General features: G+C 45.1%; 1 protein-coding gene across 1 annotated transcript in view; it reads right to left on the reverse strand.

Annotated features, from left to right (window-relative positions):
* Positions 1–929: 929 nt before the first annotated feature.
* LOC147431383 (beta-amylase 2, chloroplastic-like) overlaps positions 930–25,440 on the reverse strand; it is a 70,547-nt gene continuing 46,036 nt past the window's right edge. Inside the window, exons 11-13 of the mRNA XM_086493999.1 lie at positions 2,353–2,572; positions 1,623–1,851; positions 930–1,525 (exon numbers count right to left, since the gene is read on the reverse strand). Of these exons, the coding sequence (XP_086350125.1) occupies positions 1,835–1,851; positions 2,353–2,572 (237 nt within the window). The 3' untranslated portion in view covers positions 930–1,525; positions 1,623–1,834. The remainder of the gene's footprint in view (positions 1,526–1,622; positions 1,852–2,352; positions 2,573–25,440) is intronic.

Below are 25,440 nucleotides of genomic sequence, written 5' to 3' on the forward strand. Positions count from 1 at the left end.
ATGTTTGCCATGTCTCGAAACAAGCCATCCCACTAGTGTAACACATGCAAAGATTATTGGGTGCTATTTTCTTTCCTTGAGGCACAACTGAATTTGAAAGATTTTCAGAGGTGTCGCAGGGGATCGGCACACATCCACATTGACCTCTAGGCTACAAGTCCATTGCCATTCTTTTCCATATTTCAATTGGCTACTCAATTCTATCACTTCATCCATTTTTTGTGAGTAGGGAAAGTTGCAAACAACAATTACTAACAAAGAAGTAGCTCACAAGAGTTTGCAACTTTTGCATGAGGTAAGTAGTTAATCAAAACTAGACAAAAGGCACATTAGCTTGGTTGTCTATGGTGACGTTTACATTTTTGAGAGAATGGCCATATATAAAAGTTGTATTTACAATGCCCAATCCAACATTTTCTTGAAAAAAAACTCATTAGGGCCTAGAGAGGGTACCCACTCTAGTTAAAATGGATTCACTGCAACATTTGTCAATTGCTTAGGTCAAGGAGTGGTGGATAGCTTCATGAAGGTTTCCATAGCTCAATCGAAAGTTGTCCTGCTCTTCAAAGCAATATTGGGCAACTTCACAAAAGGGTACCTACATACATTGTTTTTGGCCAACAGAAGGCCTTGGGAAAGGATGAAATTCTTGGGAGCAACTATGGATCATTGCATAAACCTTGTTGATTAGTTGATGGCAAACCTTGAGGGGCATTAACTAAGCGTCATCTTCATGTCTATGTAGGCCCATGTGAGGGAGAGTCGACATTTTTTTTCCGTATTTGGAGAGAGAAGACAAGAAGAGAGATTTTAACGTTGTAGGAACATTCCCAAGAGACCTCAAAGATCTATCTGATGATAAGTCAGGAACTCAAGACCTAATATTAAATCTACCAGACTTGGGTGATAGAAAGGTTATTCCAGTTTCCTCTCTCTCTCTCTCTCTCTCTCTCTCTCTCTCTCTCTCTCTCTCTCTCTCTCACACACACACACACACACACACACCCACACAAACACACACATGAGGAGAGATTTTAACGTCGTAGGAACATTCCCAAGAGACCTTGAGTAGTGGGTCACACACAATCTTCCTCGTCCTCTTATGCATGTTACCATTTACTCGCAGAAATCCTTTCAATGATATAAATTGATGGCATGGTTGCGAGCCAATGCAGGAACCCTCTGCCTGTCTAGACATGGATCCACAGTCAATGGTCATTTTGAATGGAAAGATCCAATGGGCATTGGGAAATCAAGTTTTCAGACAAAAGCCGATTTCATGGACTGCTTGTATACTACACAATGATATCAATAGAATGCAATGGGCACTTTTTGACACTCAGCCTTCGTGTGCTCGACCTCATTGCAATTAAAGCAACAATTCTCCTTTCAAATGTTCTCATTCATGAACCATTTTGTAAAGATTGTCTACAAGCAAATCAAATTATATGATACTCTTACAATTAAAATTTTGGTTGAAGCTGAAGTGTAAGTGTACAGTGTCCGATGGGGCGGTGCATCAGACCTGGACAAAGAAGCAGCAATCATATCAATACACAATCCTCAATAAAGAAGAAAATAAAGCCTTCAGAATTTTGCAATAAGCTGCATAAGCACTTTACCTGCCAATCTGATGAATTACATGCCTTCAAAGTGGCACGATTATGGTACAATCGGCAACAATGGACCTCAACAAGCACTATGAGCCCCATTGAAAATACCATTGGTCTGTTGGTGCGGCACCCTAAAGCTTTAGATATGTTAAGAATAATATTCTTGCTTTTCTGTTGTATTGGACTATCCAAATTCTACCTTGGATACTCCAGAGAAAAATCTATACTAAACCAAAGCCTGTTCAAAGAACAAGAGGTAAGCATTTACATCATAAAATATCATTGCGCCAACAACAAGAGGTAAGCATTGGACACAAACAACTCTTTGTGATTGATCTGGCTCCAAGTATTGGAAATACTCAGGATGAACACATACTGCATTTTTCGTTGAAATTGGACAATTTCCGAGGGTCTGTGGGCCTCTGCTAGAGAGGGAGATGAAGCTTACAATCAACTAAAGAGCCATTTAAGAAAGATTCTTTTCAATTAAAGCATGTGAAAACATTTGCAAGTAAACATCAAACAACTTGGGTTGGGATCACAAGTCCTACTTTTTGCACCCAAAGAAACAAATGATTTTGTATATGGTTGATTTTATGTAATGCAAAGGGTCACAAGCCCCACTTTTTGCACCCAAAGAAACAAAAGATTTTGTATATCCTACAATATTCCTCAGACTTTTGGAATAAAAAATATATCAGCAACTTAAGAAAGCACATCAATTGAAGTCACCTCTTACCATGCATACATGATACAAAATGTTTGAACTCTTCAAAATTTGATCTCTCCAGTAAAGGTGATGAAAGCTTTGAGTATGTAAAGGAGGCCAAATGGTGTCCATCAGGGTCATCAAAGGGCTTTGCATCGGTGAGAACTTTGATGTAGTAATCTCTGTCATGACAAAGTCGTGTATTGCCGCTTGAAACAGTTATGCCTGCTTCCCAAGCAGCATTTAATACCTGCATAATTGACATCAGCATGATCTATTTAGACAAAGGAGCATTACTGGGGACAGTTAATTTTGCTGCCAAAACTGAAAGCTGTTCAGAGCATAGTATGTTCATCATAGTAATACGAAACAGGGAACCGGATCAAGAATGCAAATGGACATAGAAACAGTACAAACTTTTGTCTGGGTCAGTTCGGGGCCAGATACTGGGCCCTTAACACTCCCACAAGATCTGATGGTAAGGTGTTATTCTTGCACAGCCAAGTGATCAATTTATGTCGGGACTAGCTTGCACCTACCGTTTTTTTGTGACGCCTCGGATAGATCTATGAGGTCTCTTGGGATCGTTCCTACGACGTTTAAAGTTTTCTTCTTCTTCTTCTTCTTCTTCTTCTTCCTCTCTAGAGTAGTTCCTTTGAAATGGCTTCTGATGGACTTTGCCAAATGTCTCCGGTTCGTAACTTAGCCTGGTAGCTGGGCCTTGAACTTGCACTAGAAGACCAACTTGTGCCACTCGTCAAGAATATTTAGACAAGCTTACTTCTGGCCCTCCATCCCTAATTGGAAGGGTGGTGGTGGCTAACCAAGTGTATTTGGTAAAGGTATGGTATGGTATATCACCTAGTGTTGGGTCTTCTCAAGCTCGCGTATTAGTCATCAAAGTTCTCATTGTGTCAGCCCCCAAGGGTGGCTTTGGGATTGTCCACTCCCGCTTGTCAAAACCCAGTTCTACTGGAGAAGCTCATTGTACCCAAAATACTTCGATGCAACGAGCCACGGAAGGGGACTCTTGTTGCATGGTATCCAAGCTAGAGTTCCTCAGCTAGTGCTCCTTGGCTGTACACCACTGCTAATGATTCGGTTGCTGGTTGCAGAAGGGTGCAACTGAATTGGCATTCTTCAGATCTGTCAGATAAGGCTGCCCCCTTGCACCCTATCTGCTGTTGTTCATTGCAGATGCCATAACTAGCTATCTCACGGCTCAAGAAGTTGGGCTGAGAGGTTCACATAAGCCTGTTGGATACTGAGTTTGCACATGACAGCAGGTTACGCTCACAGGGCAGGAGGCCAATTCACAGAGAGGTCATCACGTTCTTGCGACGTTTTCTGCATCTTCAGATGCACTGATCCATTGACAGAAGATGTGAGGCTTTTTGGGTTGGTCATCACTCTCACTTGAGTAGTGGGCTGCCATGTGAGACTGACTTGACACTTGAGCAGCAAAATGTGCCTCTTCTCCCAAGCATTCAAAGGAACTTCTTCACTGGGGTTTGATGTGTCTTTCTTTGGCAGGGAGGATTGGACAATAACCCTCTGCAGTGTCTGCCAGACATCTAAGCTACGGTGTGGGCCAGTGGTATGGGACGCCAGTCCTTGAGACGTGGCACTAAGTCCAAGTAGCTCCTGGAGTAGCCGTAGGCTCCATTGCTCGAGGATGAGCTAGTTAGGCTCTATGGCTGGGAGATGAGTCGAAAGTCTATCCCTTGTGTTGTTTTATGTGCATGTTTGGCTTGTGCAATGTCATGTGGAGAATGAATTTTAGGGGAGCACCAACACACCCACCTCTCAGGATGGACTCGGGCTTATTGACCTTGCCTTCCAATGAGGGGCTCGCTAGCAAGTGACCCATAGAGACTCAAATGAATTTTCACAAAGAAATACAGAATCGGATGGAGGAGAGAATGGGACATACGGTATGGTTTGAGTATTATGAGGGCCTGGGAGTTTGGCAACCTGTGATTTGGAATCCCTTGCTATGCACAGAGCACATAGGCAGTTGATTGTATGTATTCAGTTGGGTCCCATGGTGCACATTGAGCTCAAAGGTTTTGGATAGCTGGATTCAGTTCAGAAGCTTGCCAGAGGATATACAGATGAACAAATTGAGCCTTATGATGACAGGAGGGGGTTAACTATGCAAAAGGCCTCTAAGGCAGTGATACCAACGGATTGGCAAATTCCCTTTGAGATCCACGCCTTGGTGTGGATGGGTGCCTTGACACATTTAGAGGTGTTCATTGTTGTTAAGAGCATGTATAAATGTGTGAGTCTTCCCTAGTGTCAGAGTACACTTTCAAGAGAAATAGAGTTCTTGCCGTCAGTGAATTCTTGACCCAACTCTTCACAAAGTAGTCAGAGGGGGATTGGAGCTTGTGAACACGGGACCCTAAGGAGTGGCTGCGGAGTAATCCCTCTGAATCTCTCTGCACCCCCCTAGGGTGCCGTTCTTCAAGGACAGTGGGCTTGGACTGTGTTCCAGATGTTGGTCGCATAGAGAGGGTCGCCAGGGGTATGTCTAGTTTGCCTGTAGTGGGCATCTAGTGGTGACTCTGTGACCCTGCTTATGAGACTATGTACACGCACAAGTAGTCTGGCTCACGATTCTTTGCGCGATGGCCTCCATCCTCTCAGATATGACCTTCACTTGGGGGACAGCGGCATGGCCAGCCATCATTGGTCCGGCCCTTGGCTATGCGACGGAGCCAGGTAGCCAGGCTGCTAGGCTTCAGCAGTGCCCTGCACCTGATTTCTCAACAAAGACGTTCTTTGATTAGCGCAGTCTTCGTCATTGGTTTGTACTAAGTTGTTTCCAAGTTTCCAAGGGAATTTTAGAGAAGTCGTTAGAAAGGCGAGTATGTAGAGGATGCGTTTAAAAAATGCAAAGGATGCTCGCAGTGATAGGAGGGGGCGGCGAGGGAAGCACGTGGTACGACGAAAGAAGAGGGCGTTTCTAGCTCGGCTAGAGCAGGATTTACATCATTTTTTTTTTTAGCCAGGATTCAAGCGAGGCATGGTGACACTTCCAAGAGTACCCCCCCCCCAACCGTTCGTCACTTCTACGGAGGTATGGGGTCAATATGCATCATCTCTCTACACAGCCCCGGGGCAGGCACCTCTTCCAGATCCACCAGAGCCATGCCCACACACATGTGCTTTCTTTACTGCTGAGATGGTAAAGAAACCCATTGACAGGATGAAGACTATAAGAGCATATGATCACGATAGCCTGGCAGCAGAGCATTTTATACATGCCAGAGATTTACTTGCAGAGCTTCTAGTAGTGATGTTCAACCGTGCCATCTATGAGGGCCTACATGATACTTGGAGTTTGTCCACGATTGTACCTATCTTCAAGTCGGGGGGCCCTATGGAGCCTGGGAACTACCGCACTATCATGATTGGACACACATTGGCACGGTTGTACACATCCATCCTTCAACAATTGAGTAGATGGGCAGAGAGAGAGGGTGTACGGGCAACAAGACAGGCAGGTTTCAGGAGAGGTTTCTCTACTCTTGATCATATTCTGACACTCAAAGCCATTATTGAGGAGGGGAGATCACATGGGAGACGGCTCTATTGTTGCTTTGCGGACTCTGCAAAGCCTTCGATACAATGCCCAGAGCTAGATTGATGCGCAGACTACAAGATATGGAAGTTGATTTGGGGGATCATGACTCTATACAAGTCAATAGTGGGGCATGTACACACTCGACAGGGAATTTCTGATTTGGTTCACTCCACTATTGGGGTGAAACAGGGCTGCCCGCTATCTCCTACACTATTTGGCATGTATGTGGATGAGGTTGCTGACTACATTGAGAGGGATGGTGATAGAGGAGCACAGTTGGCACGGACATGGATCCCACTATTGTTATATGCTGATGATATTGTGCTGATTTCCGACTCCCCGGAGAGGATGCAACGTCATTTAGATGCTTTGTACACATTTGCCCACAATAGTGGATTGTCTGTTAGCCTAGGGAAAACCAGGTTATGGTGTTTAACACCACACCACAATGGGTCAGGAGGTCAGCACCTACTTTTACATATGACCAGGAGACGGTGGAGTATACACATGCATACACCTATCTTGGGGTAGTCTTCAATGGACCTGCGTTTTTATTGAGGAGAGCAATAGAGACTAGATTGACGAGAGCTTATGCAGCCTTAGGAGGTTTGGCGAAGATGGTTCGCAAGTTCAGTTTTAGGAATCTCGAACACATGCATACACCTATCTTGGGGTAGCCTTCAGTGGACCGGCGTTTTTATTGAGGAGAGCAGCAAAGACTAGATTGACGAGAGCTTATGCAACCTTGGGAGGTTTGGAGAATATGTGTTTGCAAGTTCAATTTTAGGAACCTAAAACAAAGCTGTGGCTTTTTGACACTCTAGTGGCTTCAGCTATGCTCTATGGGGTTCAGATTTGGGGGCCCTTAGTGGACCACACGGGCAGATCTGGTAGCACTGATGGATGGAGATGTATGGAGATGTATGGAGAGGCCTCTAGTCTCTATGATCTCACGGATGATTCGGGCTAAGGCCTCAGTGCCACATGAGATTATTTGAGTTGAGCTAGCTGCCCCCCCTCTCATAGTTGAGGCCCTTACTAGATCAGTTTCCTTCATGCATAATTATGGGACCTTCCCAGAGACAGATATGCTTGGCTAGCCACAGGGGGACACAGCGTGTTGGTATGGACAGATGGCATCATGGTTTCAATCACATGGCTTCAGCATGGATAGACTGCCTCCATTCCAATACTCCTTGGATGCACTCTCCCTTTCTCTTACACGGACAGAGACCACTAGACTAATACGTCAGGATTTGATTCAGCTGAATACCAGAAGCACATGGATATAGCCAGTACAAGAGTTGGGCACGAAGATGGCTTTCTATAGAGAGCATCTACTTCAACTAACAAAGGATGGATATGTGATCAAACCGGCCTATATGGACACTCATTTATCCTATGGGATACTTGGTCAGATCCGCACATCATCGCATCAGCTAGAGATTGAGACTGGCAAATTTAGGAGAGTACCGACAAAAGCCAGCATATGCCAGTTGTGTCGAGCCAGACACAGTTACATCACATTTGTCATTGTCCGGTATACTATGAGATACGAGGCCGCTTTCACTATCTATTCAGAGAGGGCTTTGGACTGTTGGCTAGAGTCGTTTTGCTAGAGCTGCGTAGACACAGGGAAAGTCTCTTGAGGAGACCACGTAGTGGGGACTACTTTAGAGCAGGGACTCAACAGCCGGATGAGCATGCTTCACAGTAGACTTTAGAGCCCACTTCTACAAGAGGTATATTAGTGGATAGAGTCACTGAGCTCGGGAGAGCTAAATGCCCACGTCTACCGGGGTGAGTGGGAGACATTCACAGAGGGAGATCACTGACTACTTTAGAGCAGGGACTCAACAGCCAGATGAGCATGCTTCACAACAGACTTTAGAGCCCACTTCTACAAGAGGTATATTAGTGGATAGAGCCATTGAGCTCGGAAGAGCTAAACGCCCACGTCTACCGGGGCAACCACGACATCAACGGAGGATCCACCAAAGAATCAGGACTATTCTAGCACGACATGGGAGACGCCCAGTATGACTATTTGCACATTTCTTTTTTGGTGATACCCAAAGTGGATTGTAATCGAAGATGTATCTGATTTGTCCTAAAGGACAACTTTGCCTCGACAAGGACGTTAATAGAACTCTCTCTCTCTCTCTCTCTCTCTCTCTCTCTCTCTCTCTCTCTCTCTCTCTCTCTCTCCACCCACTATGTTATATGGGGCGCATGTTTGGGGACCTTCGGTAGGCCAGGATGGTTGGAGGCGTACGGAGAAGCCCCTCGTATCTATGATCTCTCGGCTGATTAGAGCCAAGGCTTTCGTACCACATGATATCATTCGAGCGGAATTAGCTGCCCCCCCTATGGAGATTGAGGCGCTTACCAGATCAGTCTCCTTTGTACACAGTCTATGGGATACTACCAAAGACAGATACGCCAGGGTGGCTCTAGAGTCCTCCAGACAATTAGCTCTTAATGGGGATACATCATGCTGGTATGCACAGATGGCATCATGGTTTCAGACACATAGTTTCACCATGGACAGGTTGCCTCCTTTTCAATACTCTCTACAGGCACCCTTGAGGTCTCTGACGCGGGCACAGATCAATGGACTCATTCGTCAGGATCTGATCTAGCTGGACACGAGGAGGGCATGGATAGAGCCGATACAGGAGTTGGGCACAAAGATGGCTTTCTATAGAGAGCATCTTTTCCACCTCACGGGGGATGGGTTTGTGATTCGACCTAGCTATATGGACACGCATCTTTCTCATAGTTTGCGTTGTGCCATTGGGCAAATATGCACGACCTCACATCAGCTCGAGATTGAGCTCGAGATTGAGACTGGCAGATTCAGAGGGACACCAGCATATAGCAGGATATGCCGCTTATGCCATCTAGAGCCAGAGACAGAGGTATATTACATATGTCATTGCACAGTGTACTATGAGATACGAGGCCGTTTTCATTGTCTATTCCGATAAGGTTTTGGGCCTCTATCTAGGGTCACGAGTTATGAGGATCAGAGATGTCTTGGGCTATATCTACTTGAGTTACACAGGCATAGAGAAACTTTACTGAGGAGAGCTGGAGAGAGACAACCCCAGAGACAGATCACAGATTTCTTTACACTAGATATTGTACACCCAAAAGAACAGACAGAGGAGCAGCCAACAGTGGAGAGGTCTGCCCACACTACTGGCATTCTCATAGACTGAGCATTGGAGCTAGGGAGATCTAGACGACCCCGATGGAGAAGAGGAGCTACACAGTTTCGAAGGAGGCTACAGCAAAGGATTCGAGCCATACTTTTTCGTTGTCCAGAGTGCAGATGAAGATGGATCTCTGCTTCCCTCCATATTGTCTACACATTGTACTGCTTAGTTCACACATTTCACGCCTTTCACCTTTCACACCTATCAGCTTAGTTTAGGATTCCCAGTATTTATATTTTGTTATCCTAGTTTAATTTATTTTGTTAATCTGACTTTGTATAAGATTCACCGCACTATAGCTTTCTGGTCTCATAGGTCACTTTGGCCTTTTGAAGACGTTAATATAACATTTCATTTCATTTCATCTCTCTCTCTCTCTCTCTCTCTCTCTCTCTCTCTCTCTCTCTCTCTCTCTCTCTCTCTCTCTCTCTCTCTCTCGCGGAGACAAGGCAATACGACTATTTGCACATTTCTTTTTTGGTGATACCCGAAGTGGATTGTAATCAAAGATGTATCTGATTTGTCCTATAGGCTAGCTTTTGCCTCGACAAGGACGTTAACACAACTCTCTCTCTCTCTCTCTCTCTCTCTCTCTCTCTCTCTCTCTCTCTCTCTCTCTCTCTCTCTCTCTCTCTCCAGCTGAAAATTGAATTTGGCAGATTTAGGGGAATCCCACCTGAGAGCAGAATTTGCAAGTTATGCGGAATGGAGGCGGAGACAGAATTACACTCTACATATGCCATTGCACCGTATACTATGAGATACATGGGCGTTTCCATTGCCTATTTAAAGAAGGCTTTGGTCCTCTAGGTAGAGTCATGCAATACCAAGATCAAAGGTGCTTAGGCTTGTACCTACTGGAACTACATCGGCACAGGGATAATCTAATGAGAAGACAAAGAGCACTACAGCCTCAGAGGCAGATCACAGATTTCTTCGGATCGAGAGAAGCAGGAATGGAAGGAGAAGCAAGAGGCCAGTAGCGAGCACAAAGGAGTACCCACATTCATACCAAAGGCACCCTCATTGACAAGGCGATTGAGCTTAGGAAATCGAGACGACCATGACCGAGATGCAAAAGCACACTTCACCGGAGGAGACTACAACAAAGGATTAGAAGCATTCTAGCCAGACACCCAAAATGCTCCTAAGAAGTTTATCTAATACTTTATTTAGTTTTTCGCATTTATTTTCACACTTTTCAGACATTGTACCAGATTCACCACTTTTGTATTAGTTTGGTCTCATAGGTCACTCTGGCCTTTTGAAGACGTTAATATAGCATTTCATTTCTCTCTCTCTCTCTCCCTCTCTCTTACTGGCTATGAGGAGAGCTGCTGGGTCACGAGCAGCCATCTCGAGTCATGCGTTCACATGCGCGCAAGGAGCAGCAGAGATTCTTTGTCGCATAGAGGTGGCACGAAGCTAGAGCTCTGAGATCTCTCTGTCACTCGCTCGCGGAAGGGCTCGCGTGGATTTTTTATTTTTATTTTTTATTTTTATTTTTTTTTGGGGGGGGGGGGGATATATACTCGAGCAGAATCCATGAAGGAACTAAATTTCTTTATTGATATGCCAGTACGTGAGAGTATGAGTATAAGAGTATAATAGCGCGCCTAGTAATAGTATTGAGAGACGCTCACAGACATTCCTTAGTCTAAAGCAACCAAGACCTTTTGTCACAGTGGAGCAGGGTCTTCAGTAGCATTACAAGCTACTCATTTGGCTCTTTCCACCTCCCATTTTGAGATGTAGACGTCGTATTTTTTGTCACTCATTTTGGGGGCCTCACGATAGGGGTGGATGTGGCTCACTGGACAGAACTGTAACAAATAAAAATGTTAGAGTATGAGTATAAGAGTATAATAGCGCGTCTAGTATAGCGTTGAGAGACGCTATTACTTAGTCTAAAGCAGCCAGGACCTTTTGTCACGGTGGAACGGGGTCTTTAGTAGCATTACAAGCTACTTGTTTGGATCTTACCACCTCCCATTTTGAGATGTAGACGTCGTATTATTTGTTGCTCATTTAGGGGGCCTCACGATAGGGGTGGATGTGGCTCACTGGTCAGAACTATATGCACGGACAAGAAACTACAAGGCTGATTAAAACGCAAGCCCGGAGGCCATATCTAAAAAACATATATACAACTAACCATAATGTTGAAATGTAAAACTCAAAAGCTAGGGGAAAAAACCTCTCCTAACAGAGTAAAAAGTGCCTTGGCAAACTAAAAAGAGAAAGGATTACAACAACCTCTAAACAACACCTAAAGCTCTCTTAGCTACTACATAGCATATAAGCCAAAACTACCAAAGAGGAACATTTGCATTGGCAGTAGCTCGATGTAGGGCAATATCTAAAGGAAATATAATTCTGAATGAATTATTGGATTTTTAAGCGAGGGATTTTCTTCTTTGAGACAACATGAAAAATAATTCTAAAAGAATAAAATTATTGGATTTATAATTGAGAGGGTTTTTCTCGCTTCAGACATCTAAGTACAAATATTTCATAGTGCGTCATTCAGAGTAATGATGTGTCACATTGGATGAGTGACATAGAGCATCTAGAGGAAGTATTTGACCATCCGGAACGAACATCTATGATGCGTCATGGGATGGGTGACATAGAGCATCGAGAAGAAGTATTCGACCATCCGGAACGGACATCTCTAATGCGTCATGAAATGGGTGACAAAACATCACGAAGGGGATTGTACCGTAAGTTCAGTGAGAAAGGATTAGGTGATGGGTATTCTTGATGCATCACATGGTGGGTGACGAGAGCATCGAAAAGGGAATATTCCATAGTTAGGGGGAATTCCGCACGGAGTTTGAATGGTGCAAAAGAAATGAGGCAAGCACTTGAATGAAGATGGGTTTAGAGGAAACTTTGAGAAAATAAAGTTGCTTTCTAAGAAAGCTAGTTGCTAAAGGAGTATGAGTATGTTCACATCGTACTGTGCATGAGACTGCATCCACAGAAGCACAAATTGTAATTGTGTAAGCATTGTTTTCAGCTTATAAGGATTTTCTGAGTTTTTGCTGATTCAAACCAATTCTAAGAGTGTCTCGCTACCCACTTCATAAGTGGGCAGCTGAAGATTATAGAAAAGCAAAAAAACTTAGTACTCCCTTTCCCCCTCTATACGAATTTCCGGATTTGCGTTGGCTTGCTGCCGTGGCAGAGCTGTACAGGTTTCCGCATTTTACGTTGAATAATGACGTGGGAGAGTTGTACGGATTTCAGCTTTTGCGATGGCAGCTTTAGGGAATCTGCTTTTGGGCCAGTTGCTTTTGAGTTTGAAGGCTTTTCATGTAAACTGCTTTCATAGGCCAAGGGCCCTTTAAATATGTGCAGAGCGCTAATTCTCTGGCACGCTTCGATGAGAAGGTGTAGAGCGTGAGTATCGGCATTGTAATGAGTTCAAGTAATATAAAGAAATACCGAAAAGGGGCGCCAAGGTTTGGGGTTGATACTCTCTCGGGTGGAATTTCGCAACTCTGTGTCGCATGTGTTCTCTCTTTCATTCAGTTCAGTTGTTATTGAAGTGCTAAAAGTCTGTTCAATCTATTCTTTTCTATTGGCACGTGGTGCCCGTCTTGTGACAATTTATGCTGGCTTCCGAGAGCTATAAAAAAGCTCTCTCTCTCTCTCTCTAGAAACCACATCTATCCTCACTCCTACAATCATCAACATGACTCTAGAAGAAGAGCAACGAAGGAAGACTAGAGCTTTGCACATACGAGTAACCGGTCTAAAAGACCGAGATGATGTGGAAGGGAAGTCAAAGAACTTCTCCGCATGAGGCTACTCATACAAAGGCATGAAGGGTAGGGAAGAAGACACAAGGAAATGGGGAGACTTCAAAAGAAAGAGCTCTAATCATGCGCTTCCCATCCATGGAGGCAAAGGACTTCTTGAAGAAGCGTCCTGCACTAAAGAAAACGGGCATATTCCTTGGAGATGACCTCACACTCACACAACTTGCTCATATGAAAGAAGTTATGCCCGAGATAATGACAGCTCGAGAGAAGAGGAAAGTGGCCTTCTACAGGGATGGACGAGTGGTTATTCTGGAGTAGCGTCCCGCATGACGGTGCGAGACCTATGGTACCACACTCAAAATGGCTACATGGAATTGTAATGGATCTTTGCGCCTTGATGTAGGGGCCTTTGAGTAGTTTCACAGGGAGAGAGATCATTTTCTACTCTAAGACGCATCAGGCCTCGGGTAGTCCATGCTCCATGTGAGCGGATACAGATGGGAGACAACTTGCAGACAGGAGACTCGATCAGAGCGCAAAGGACGAGGTTCAGGAGGAGTGGCAGTCTTATTCAGGGAGGAGCTACAGTCCCTGATACATATAGCCCGTAGGGATGAGCATGCTAGGTACATGTGGATGAGACTGAAGGCAAAGACAGGCAGATATCTCTACATCGCTATTTGCTATTTTCCTCCTAGTACGCCAGTTTATGCATCACCTAGAGGACAGTCCCCCTTCTCTATTTTAGATGATGATATATGGGAGTTTTCCAGAGATGGCGACATTCTTATCTTGGGGGATTTCAATGCTATGACCGTCCATCACCAGACAGTCTTCTATGATACCTCAGAGGAGTTGATGCAGAAGCTTGATATTACAGAAATGGGCCTGTCTAGATTATCACAGGATGAAGAGCACACTGAGTATGGCAGATACTTGACTGATATGGGAACTGCACATGGATTGGCCATTTGAATGGCTTACAGAGATTCCCTGTAGCTGGTGGTTTTACATGCTTTCCACACCAACATGGCGCTAGTACAGTGGATTATGTTATGGCTCCGCCAGGACTCATTCCTTCCTTTCAGGATTTTGTGGTGGGAACTAGGCCAGTTGGGATAGCAGTCGATCATGCTATCTTGTCTTTCACTTTATCATTCCAGTTCAGCACAGCTCCATTGGGAGAGGCCTCCACACATACTCAGTATACCTTCACGAGGTCACGTGTACACTGATGAGATATACAGGCAGCTATGCACTCAGGTGCCACGACGACCACTAGATGAGCTCACCCAGACAGAGATGCTACATGATGCAGCCTCGGAGGCATATCTCCATAGCCAGCCTACACACAGACGATCTGGGAGCATGCCTCAGAATAGTTGGTATGATGAGGAGTGTAGAGAGATGAGGATCATATTACAGAGAGAGGTGCTCATGGGCAATACTACACATAGACAGTCACGGATTATCTTCCGCCGCCTAGTGCGACGAAAGAAGAGGGCTTACCTATCTCAATTAGAGCGTGATCTGTACCAATTGTTTATGAGTCAAGACTCTAGTGAAGCATGGAGGCTTTTCAATGAGCACTCTCCACCGCCAACCATCACTTCCACAGAGACATGGGGGGAATATGCCACATCTCTCTACACAACATCGGAGCAGCCACCTTTGCCTGACCCTCCAAAGGCATGCCCAGAAACATGTACTTTCTTTACTGCTAAGAGGGTAAGGAAAGCCATTGACAAGATGAAGACAGGAAGAGCACAGGATCATGATGGTCTGGTAGCAGAGTACTTTATCCATGCCAGAGATATGCTTGCAAAGCCTCTTGCTATGATGTTTAATAGAGCCATGTATAAGGGTTTCCCTAAGACATGGAATATGTCCACTATCGTGCCTATCTTCAAGTCGAGAGATCCTATGCTTCCTGGGAATTACTCAACCATCATGGTTGGTCACACTCTGGCTAGGCTATATGCATCAATTCTTGAGCATGAGCCGAGTGGATGGACAGAGAGGGAGGGCATATGGGCAGCAGGACAGGCAGGGTTCAGGAGAGGTTTCTCCACTCTTGACCAGATTTTGACACTCAGAGCCATTATTGAGGAGGGTAGACACCATTGACAGGAGGATATATTGTAGCTTTGTGGATTTCTGCAAAGCCTTTGATACAGTGCCACGAGCCACACTCGTATGCAGATTGCAAGACATGGGAGCACAATAACAAGGAACGGGCGGAACAGAGGGTATACGTACCATAACAGCGTTTTGAGCATTTCCAATCGGAGAAACGGTCGCGGGAACGGAATAGCGTTCCGGTTTCGAAACGTAATAGGGAAACAACGTTCCAGCCGGGCGGAACGGGGCGGCAGATTTGAACTTTGAAAAACGGCGACAAATTTGAACCGGAACGTAATAGGGAAACAACGTTCCAGCCGGGCGGAACGGGGCGGCAGATTTGAACTTTGAAAAACGGCGACAAATTTGAAATTTGAAAAACGGGCGGCAGTTTTAGGGCAGCACCTTTTCATTTGAAATTTGGGGGTGGTTCACACTAGAGGCGTGTGTGGGGGGGGGGGGACCGGGGGGGGGGGGGGGGGGGGGGGGGGGGGCTTTTTTCCTATAAAAGCTCGCCCTCACCCCTCACACTTTCATAGCCCTCCCTCATTCTCGAGTCTCAAGCTTGAAGCCACTCTCTCGCGTCTCACGGTTCACCCTCCCTCTCAAGCTTGAAGCTTGAAGCCACTCTCGAGTTTCACTCTCACACCCTCTCTCAATCTTGAAGCTTCAATCCACTCTCACCCTCTCTCTCAAGCTTGAAGCTTCATCCCTCTCGCAAGCTCCATTCCTTCATCGCATCCCTCTCTCAAGCTCCATCCCTCTCTCAACTTTCAAGCTCCATCCCTCCATCCCTCTCTCAAGTTTCAATCCTCAAGCCTCAAGCGCCATCGGTATGGCACAAGCTTCCGCATCACATGAAGGTCCCTCGGTTGGTAAGAGAGGAAAGAAGGATGAGCCTTCATGGTGGGATGAGGTGCACTCCGAAGTCTTGGGCAAAGAAGGCGGTGCAAGATCATGGACGTGCAAACTATGTAGCTTCCAACGCAAATCCGGGACAAGCAAGGTTCGAGCACACCTCCTTCACATAGTGGGGAAGCAAGTGAAGCACTGCAAGAATGTGACGGCCGAGAAGAAGGAGCTTGAGATCAAGGATGCCATCATGAGAGCCAAAGCAAATGATCCACCCAAGCGGCAAGCCATTGACTCCAATCACTTGGTTTTTCCTTCTTCTACCACTCATTCGCAAGCTTCCATGAGGTAGTAGTGCGGCGGCTCAAACATCATTTCAAACGATTACTCCCTCTCTTCCCACCCATCGTCAACGAACTCTAGATGTCATGGGATCCAAAAAGAAAGGAGGATGTGGATGCCGTCGTTGCCCGCTTGTTTTATCACGACCATATCCCTTTCATAAAGGCTCGGTAAGTTCCAAGTTCTCAATGTGCTTTCATATTATGACCATAACTAGTATGTTCGTATTTCATTTAACATTGTCTTCACTTTTGACCTTTGTGACATGTACATCGTATAGGTTGGACTACTTCAAGGCAATGTGCACAAGGATTGGAGATTACGGGCCACGCTACGTGCCACCCACTTCAGAGGCCCTCTGTACTACTCTTCTTGATAGAGAGAAGTCCGTTGTGGAGATGGCAACTGTAAACATAAAGCGACAATGGGCCAAGTAGGGAGTGACACTCATTGCAGATGGATGGAGCGACACCAGGAGGAGATCCATTCATGGGCTTGTGGCTTATTGCAAGGGAGAGATGTACTTTGCCCACTCACATGACCCCACAGAAACAGGAAAATCCGCCGATGTGCTTGCAGAAGAGTGGGCGTCTGCCATAGAGATCATTGGCCCAGAGATGGTGTTGCAGCTTGTCACGGATGGGGACCCTGATCGCTTCAAGAATGCAGCACGAAGGAGATTGTGATTGTTGATGAAGGACACTAGCTTGGACGCACTTGTAATGAGAGGTTCAATCCAAGGTAGGCGCCCTATATCTTTTAAAAGGTTGTTAAGGCAATGTGCCATACAAAATGACACTTTGATAAGGGGATACATGCCTTCCAAAATGGCACCGGCTGCCTGCTTGAAGCAACTACCTAATGATTCATCGCCTATACGAATGTCAGAGTGCACCGCAAACCCTCATCAATACAGAGTACACTTCCTCATCCTACGCAGGTTCAGTCGCAGGGATCTTATGTGTAGGCAAGTCAGAGGATCCCCAGTTTTGGGAGTTACTAAAGACTATAGACCAAATGGTGCAGCCGGTACTCCACTTGCTTTGAGTAGTTGATGGCATGCAACCTTGAATTGGCAAGGTTTATGAGGCCATGGATCGCATGGTGGAGGCCCTCCAAACACTTGAGCCAGATGCAGACAGGTTTGAGGAGATTAGCCTGCTTTGTCAGAGCAGATGGGACTCCTATGCTTCCCCTTTCCATGGTGCAGCTTTTGTGCTAGATCCAAAGTGTCAAGGTGCAGGACAGTAGCATGATGGGGAGATGACCAAGCAATGGAACGAGATCTTGACCATGTTTCACCCTGATCGAGAAGAACGCCGCAAAATCAAGGATCAACTTGCTATGTACACGGGTATGCGAGGATCATTTGAGCTTGCCGATGCCCAAGTTGATCGCACCAAGATCTCCTTAGTTTTGTGGTGGCAGGACTATGGCTCAAATGGGCCAGAGCTTCAGCGACTCGCTATCCGCATCCTCACCCAAGCGGTTAGCTCCTCTTGCTTGGAGCAATTGTGGAATGTTTACAGCCACGTTGCGTCCTGGAAGAGTAACCGACTTGCCGTGGAGAAAGCAAACGACCTTGTATTGTGAGTGCAAACTTGCATATGCTTTGCAAGTCAGCATCCAAAGTATCAGATCCCTTTCTACAGTGGGAGATGGAGGCAGAGACGGAGATACTTGGGGAGGGTGGATCTACAAAAGTTTTACATGAAGTGGATGATGCAGACGAGCCTATCGGGGATGAGGATTGGGATGACATCCATGATCTCCACGACACCGCTACAAATTGGCAGGTTGGCTCTACTGCCACTGGTCCTTGAGCCTTGGCCCTTGACATGTTTCCATTTTGGCATCTATGTATTGAGCTCTTGAGTCCCTAGTGGCTAGTCTTGACTCTTGAGCCTCGACTATTATCTTTTCTTTGAGTTCTCAGTGCTTACCTTTTTGTAGCGCCTTGGCTGCCCTTATAAGCCACACTTGAACTTATAGTCATGGTCTTTTTATTCCGTCTTTCTGTCTATTGAGCTCTTCAATCTTTGCACTTCCTAGATATTGTTATTTGTGATGCGCTTAAGATGTTGTGAGGTGTCTACACCTCCGGTAAATTGAATTTACGTCCACAACCACTAACACGCACAAGCGACATGTTGAAACTTGAAACATGCTTGAACAAGATTCTAATTGTCCAACTAGGTGTTAGAAGCTTGGCTTATAGTTGTTTCCTAACTTATAGGCTGTTTTGAGGATAATTTCAACGTTTTTTTGTAGACCTTCCGGCGTTCCCGTTTTGGTCCCCGCCTACACGTTCCAGCACCGTTCCGGAGCCCCCCATTCCCTTTCCCCGTTCTCGTTCCAAGTAACTTTGCATGGGGATGCCCACAGACGTGATCTAGGGGATCTTAGCTTTATACACGACAGTGGTAGGACAACTACGCACTACTCAGGGCATGTCAAACATGGTTCACTCCACCATTGGGGTGAAGCAGGGTTGTCCCCTATCTCTGACTCTCTTTGGGATATATGTAGATGAGTGTTCAGATTATGTACATACAGAGGGTGATAGAGGTGCCCAGCTTGCAAGGACATGGATTCTGTTGCTATTATATGCTGATGATATTGTGTTGATCTCCGATTCTCCAAAGGGGATGCAACGTCATTTGGATGCATTGCATGGATTTGCACAGGACAGTGGATTGTCTGTGAACCTTGGTAAGACCAAGCTAATGGTGTTTAGCACCACAGCGCAGTGGGTAAGGAGGTCTGTCCCCACTTTTACATATAGTCGAGAGAATGTGGAGTATGCAGATACATACACTTATCTTGGGGCGGTTTTTAGTGGTCCAGTATTTTCCCTGAGGCGTGCGGCAGACACGCGATTGACCAGAGCCTATGCAGCATTGGGGAGACTTGAGAGGATATGTTCACAGTTTCAGTTCCAAGAACCTCGGACAAAGCTTTGGCTCTTTGACACTTTGGTCACTTCAGCCATGCTGTACGGAGTGGAGATATGGGGCCCCTCAATTGATCACCATAGCAAAGCTGACAGTACTGATGGATGGAGATGTATGGAGAAGCCCTTGGTGTCTATGATTTCTCGGATGATTAGGACCAAGGCCTCAATACCACATGACATTGTTAGGGCGGAGCTCGCTACTCCTCCATTGGTAGTGGAGGCACTCACTGGATCAGTTTCATTTATGCATAGCACTTGGGCTCTCCCCAAAGATAGATATGCTCGATTAGCACTAGAATCTTCGCAACAGTGGCATTGCAGGGAGATAGATCATGTTGGTATGCAGAGATGGCACTTGGTTTCAGTTACATGGCTTAAGTATGGATCGGGCTTTAGTATGGATCGGCCACCCCCATTTCAGTACTCTATGGATGCACCCTCCATCTCCCTCACTAGGGCAGAGATTACTAGGCTCATCAAACAGGACCTGATTCAGCTGGATACGAAGAGGACATGGATACAAACTACACATGAGCTAGGTACGAAGATGACTTTCTATAGAGAGCATCTTCTCCAACTTACGGAGGATGGTTTTGTGATTAGACCAGGATACATGGACACTCATCTATCCCACGGGATCCGATGTGCTATTGGTCAGATACGCACATCCTCACATCAACTAGAAATCGAGACAGAAAGATTTAGAGGAGTACCCGTTGAGTCCAAGATTTGTCAGGTGTGTCAGATAGAGCCAGAGACAGAGCTACATTACATATGTCACTGCCCAGTATACTATGAGATACGAGGCCGCTTTCACTGTCTATTCAGATAGGCTTTTGGGCCACTTTCCAGAGTCATGAGATACCAGGATCAGAGATGCCTCGGATTATACTTACTGAAGATTCGCAAACACAGAGAGGACCTCTTGAAGAGGGGCACAATGAGAGAGATCCATTAACAACGAAAGATTACAGATTTCTTTCAGTCTAAGATAGAGGAGTCCGAGCAATCCCAACACCATAACAACACCAGAGGCACTCTGCTTGATCGGGCGATAGAGTTGGGGCGGTCCCGTCACCCACGGATGAGGGGGCCCTCTCGACATCGACGCGACAGAGGATCCATACCATACTGGCGCAACATAGGAGCCTTCTCGACAAAGTGCCTACCTTGGAGGACATTGAATCTCTATAGCCTTTTGGATATTGATGTATATGTATATGTATATGATGCCTCGACTATCAGAGAGCTCCATTGTATCAGCTCACCCCTTTGTATTCCCCTTGTTTCAGCTTTCATCCCACCCCTACCCACTATTTTCTTTTCAGCTCTTTGTACTTTTTTAACCCAGACTTGGTATTAGATTCACCACATGTAACCTTTTGGTCTCATATGTCATTTTGGCCTTTTGAAGACGTTAATATTACATTTCATTTCATTTCTCTCTCTCTCTCTCTCTCTCTCTCTCTCTCTCTCTCTCTCTCTCTCTCTCTCTCTCTCTCTCACACACACACACACACACACACACACACACACACACACAATTGCTTCAGTATTAAGTGATAAATTCTATTTATTAGAGTATATTTGATATTGTTATGCACTCCTATTTGTGACAAATGCCCACTAGGGGAATAACAAAAGCACGGGTCCGAGTGATAGCCAATCCACCAGAGGAATGCTTAGTAGGTGGAAGGGTGATTTAAGTCCTCGAAGGGATTGCCCTTTCGCCAAAACGCACTTCAACTCTTTGGTCTAAAAAGTAGTGAACTAAATCAAACCATCCCCGAGATGGTGTGGGTTCAATGCGTACATTCCTCAGCACACATCCGAGTGGTAGCCAATCCACCCAAGGAGTATTTAGTAGATAGAAAGGTAATTTACATCCTCAAAGGGACTGCTTTAGTAGATAGAAAGGTAATTTACATCCTCAAAGTTTCGCCGAAATGCACTTCGACTCTTTGGTCTAAGGCGTAGCAAACTAAATCAAACCACGTCCGAGAAAAGCAGGGAAACAACAAGAGGGAACGAGCAGTCAATGACGAAGATGATAGCGAAGGAGCACCTGACATCACCAAGATAACTACGAAGAAGGCCACAAAATGATGAGCAGAGCACTGCACTGATGCGCACAAGAAGCTGTCAGCCAGGATAAAGACCAGTCAATTTGCTGACAGTCACTTCTAAATTCCATAGCTGGAGAGGGAACTGCAAGAAGACAGTGAAGGAGGCTTTGTTGATGACCATGTGATAGTCTACTGTAGAATCTTAGTAAAAGAGCGGTGCAGCAACCCAAAGTCTCACATCTCAAATCAAACAAACAAGACAAACGCAAAAACAAAAACCAAAAAACTCGAAGAAAAAAAAACAAAGAAAGACCCAAAAGTAAATCTTAGACAGTACAAAAACAAAGCATACAAAAATTTCTCCACTCCCTTACACACATAAACATAAAAACACACACACCCTAACCCTCTGAAGCAAAGAACTACATGCTAAAACCAAAACAAAAGGAAACAAGACAAACAAACAAAATACCCACAGAAGTAAAAGCTAGCCTGCTACAAGAAAAGGGGAGAGGCAACTTCATTCGTCTTCAGCACCACAAGGACCCTCAACACATCTCGCGTAGGGCTCCTATGCTCGCAAGATTCATTGTAGCCTTTGCCAAGCGGACTGGGGGAGGCCTTCCAAGAGGTGGATACCCACAAATGGAAAAGCTACCCCGCGGGGCAACTTCATTCGCCTTCAGCACCACGAGGACAATGAAGGCACCCCGATGTAGGGCTCCGAAGCTTGTAAGGGTGGCTCCCTTCTTGGCCAAAGGAGAGAACTCGCTGAGGCCATTTGTGGCAGAAACACCATGGGTTGTGGCAAGAAGAGCAAAACGACTGTTAGTGCAAGAAGAAGGCGGGATGCTGTTGTCGAGGGTGCAAAACATAGCAAAGGATAGGTGCAGCTTCGGCACCCCCAAGGCAGGCAGAGTGGCAGCACGAAGAAGAGTGATTGCAGGGCAGCGGACGCGACCAAGGAAGACATCTGGGCGAAGACAGGGGAGCTGGTAGCGGCAGGCCTAAGCGCAAGGCACGGATCCAGGCTACGTTAAACGTTTGGAGAGACTTAAGTCATTAGTAAGCCTAGTTTGGTGAAGGGTTAAGTACGGCAATCCACCGTGTGCACGATATCAAACAAGGCCGTCACTAACTTGACGACGGCGGCACTGCCTGATGTGAGAGAGAGAGAGAGAGAGAGATAGATAGACTACGCACATACACCCTAAACTGGCATCAAAACGGTTGCCAACACTCTCGATGGCTACCGTCGCATATCAAGGCATATCAAGCACATGCAAGCGCCTTTGTGGTGTCGTAGTGAGAGAAAGTAAGAGAGAGAGCTAAAAGTGCCTTCTGACATAGCAAAACATTGTAGCCCAATGGAGGATCTTCCCGCCAAGCAATCGGTGCTTCACCGACAGTGACCATTAGGACCAGCTCCTCTCAGTTCCGATGGCGAGGGTGAGCCGCCGATGGCTTCTGCGATTCAAACGGGCAGATGCGTGCAGTGCTGGCAGTGGACCATGACCCCATTTTCACCATTTGAGACGTCGAGCGCCCTGCATGTGCGCACGCCGAGAGAGAGAGAGAGAGAGAGAGAGAGAGAGAGAGAGAGAGAGAGAGAGAATTGCGCAATTTTTAAAATGCGTGCTATTTTTACTACAACAAGCATGGCTCCAAAGAAACGCTGAAAAATAGCTTCAAAAAGCCTAAAAGTTGTGTACAACATTTCATAGGCACCACGCCTATATCACTTTTTGCAAGCAAACAATGCCAATGAATGATAAAATCACAAGGCATGTTAATCAAACATAACTACCTCCTAGTTAGAATAAGTGCTATGATTAAACTATTCTTTCTTTCAAAAGCTATAGGCAATCGCTAGTATCCACGGCTAGAAAATACATTTTCCCTAGAATAAGTAGTATCGAGGGCTAGAAAATACACTTTCCCTAACCGAAGAAAATAAGAAGGTTTTCAACTCAAAATTTGCAGCTTTTGTTGGTATTTACACTAAAACTTGTGTAAAGTTCCTAGTTTTCTTTGAGGCAAACTCAAATCAAACTGGTTAAAATACACGGGACCCCTTGTTTTTTTCCTAACACTAGTAGCATCCTTCCCTATGGAAGGGCATATTTTCATATTGCCCTTCTCATGATGAAATATCACAGAAATTGTTAGTCAAATCTTGTAACTTGGAGACGTGTTTGGTGAAGGATATGAGTAGGTAACATCTTTTATAAACACTTCACTAGAATTGTACTTCAAATCTTGTAACTTGGAGACATGTTTGGTGAAGAATATGAGTAGGTAATATCTTTTTTTAACACTTCAGTATACAAGCCTTCATCTAAGTTAAAAAATTCTTCACTAGAGGTTGGAAAACATAGAAAACTAGAAGAGACTCTCCTCTTTTGAACATGGCCAATTCTTGATTCAATGCTATGGGGCATGACTTTGTTTTCCAAATCATGAAAAGGGCATCTTAATCTACTCCCCTTCAGACTTCCATTAGCAGGTACCTTATTTTATTCCCCTCTTAAAAAAGGCCAATTTTTAAACAAGCTCTTATAATGGCATACTCATGAGAATTTTGACCTTCATGACACAAAAATTGCTTGCATAAGGACAAATGAGCTTGAAAACCTATTGTAGGCACTGAGAATACAATATAATTGCAAGTGCAACACTAGATGAAGTAACAAGAAACAATTTTTGAAATATGAACAAAGCAAATAAGCACAATTGAGGCAACAAAAAGTAAGGTCGAATTTAATTCTTGCAAAATTAATTGCATATTGATGGTTTACCAAAAGGAAGGAGACTTATATTTATCAAGTATGGGAATGAGGGAAAAGCAAGACAACCTGGCAAGCATTTTTCAGGGAAGAAAGGGTGGTGCTGAAGATCCTTCTTAAGCTAGTGTCTTGGATCCTTTGATTGCAATTTCTTTGCAAAAGCATAGCTTGAAACGGGGTCAACATGGGTGAAGTCTCGAATGATGATAGTAAGGATAGAGTCTTAAGCTTATCTCCTCGCGTTTTCAGTTGTGCAAGTAGAGATATAGGAAGAGCCTTTGGTGACTTGTAGACAAAAGTTTTATGATCTAGTTGTTCTTGGCTCCAAAAGAAAGCTTTGGTTATTTTAACTCCAAAAAGTGAAGTGTTTTCTTGAGACAAATTTGTTACGCCCACAAGTAAATCTTACCCCACTCTTGCAAGAAAACATTTTCAACTAGCACCAAATTTATCCAAAAGAGAAAGCAAGGCACAAATATTCATCATTCCAAGACTTTAAATCCATCAGCTACAGCATCGCCGTTCTCCCTTAGCTCATCGCATTAGGAACTTCACAGCACCAATGGAATTGTCATTGCAGGACATGCCTAATAATCCATGGAGCAACACCAAAATTTTCCAAATCTATCAAAGCCATATATAAACCAACACACCAAGCACTACACTAGAACCCTCCTAGAAACTTAAATACTTCACATTATCCTAAAAAGTCCTCCAAGGGACTGCCCTTTCCTCGACTATGTTCTGGTTGTTGTTTCCATGGCATGATTCTGCAATGCTATAACAATGCTATTATTGGCCCATGAAAACATAGTAAAGATGTTATGATTGATGCATACACCACCCCCACCCCCACCACCACCAATGCATCTCTCAGACGTCTTGTTATCTTTTGACACATAGGCAGCAGGTGGCAGGGGATCACTAAATAGACATGGGTTGTGTTCAAAACCTCTTGTTGGAGAGTAGGACCCATTGCATTTCGGTGCCATTGGAGAAATCAACAGGTAACAGACCCAAAAGTAAGTTGTTATTTGAAGCTCAAGTTTAGAAGGAGAACTCTCAGTTTGGACAGTAGCCCTATCTCTTTTGAAATCTATCCTATGAACACCTTGTACAACATTGACAAGCCCTCCAAGTTTGATAGGCACCCAATCCCAAGACGTTTCTCCCCACACAGATGATTGAAGCTGAGGTCCAACACCTTGAGATTGCAGAAATTAGAAAGAGCTACTAGAATTTCTCCTACAAACCCATTGTTAGGGAGCATCAACTTCTCCAAGGTAGAGTATGGAGAGCATAATTTAGATGGAATAGGGCCACTCAGCTTGTTGGAGCTCGGTCCAAAACCTTCAAAGCGTTCAAGTTCGTGATTGCCACTGCAGGTAGTGGGCCTGTGAAGGCAATGACGG

Source organism: Adiantum capillus-veneris, chromosome 21 (assembly GCF_014529385.1).
Source record: "Adiantum capillus-veneris isolate H3 chromosome 21, ASM1452938v2, whole genome shotgun sequence".
NCBI lineage: Eukaryota > Viridiplantae > Streptophyta > Polypodiopsida > Polypodiales > Pteridaceae > Adiantum > Adiantum capillus-veneris.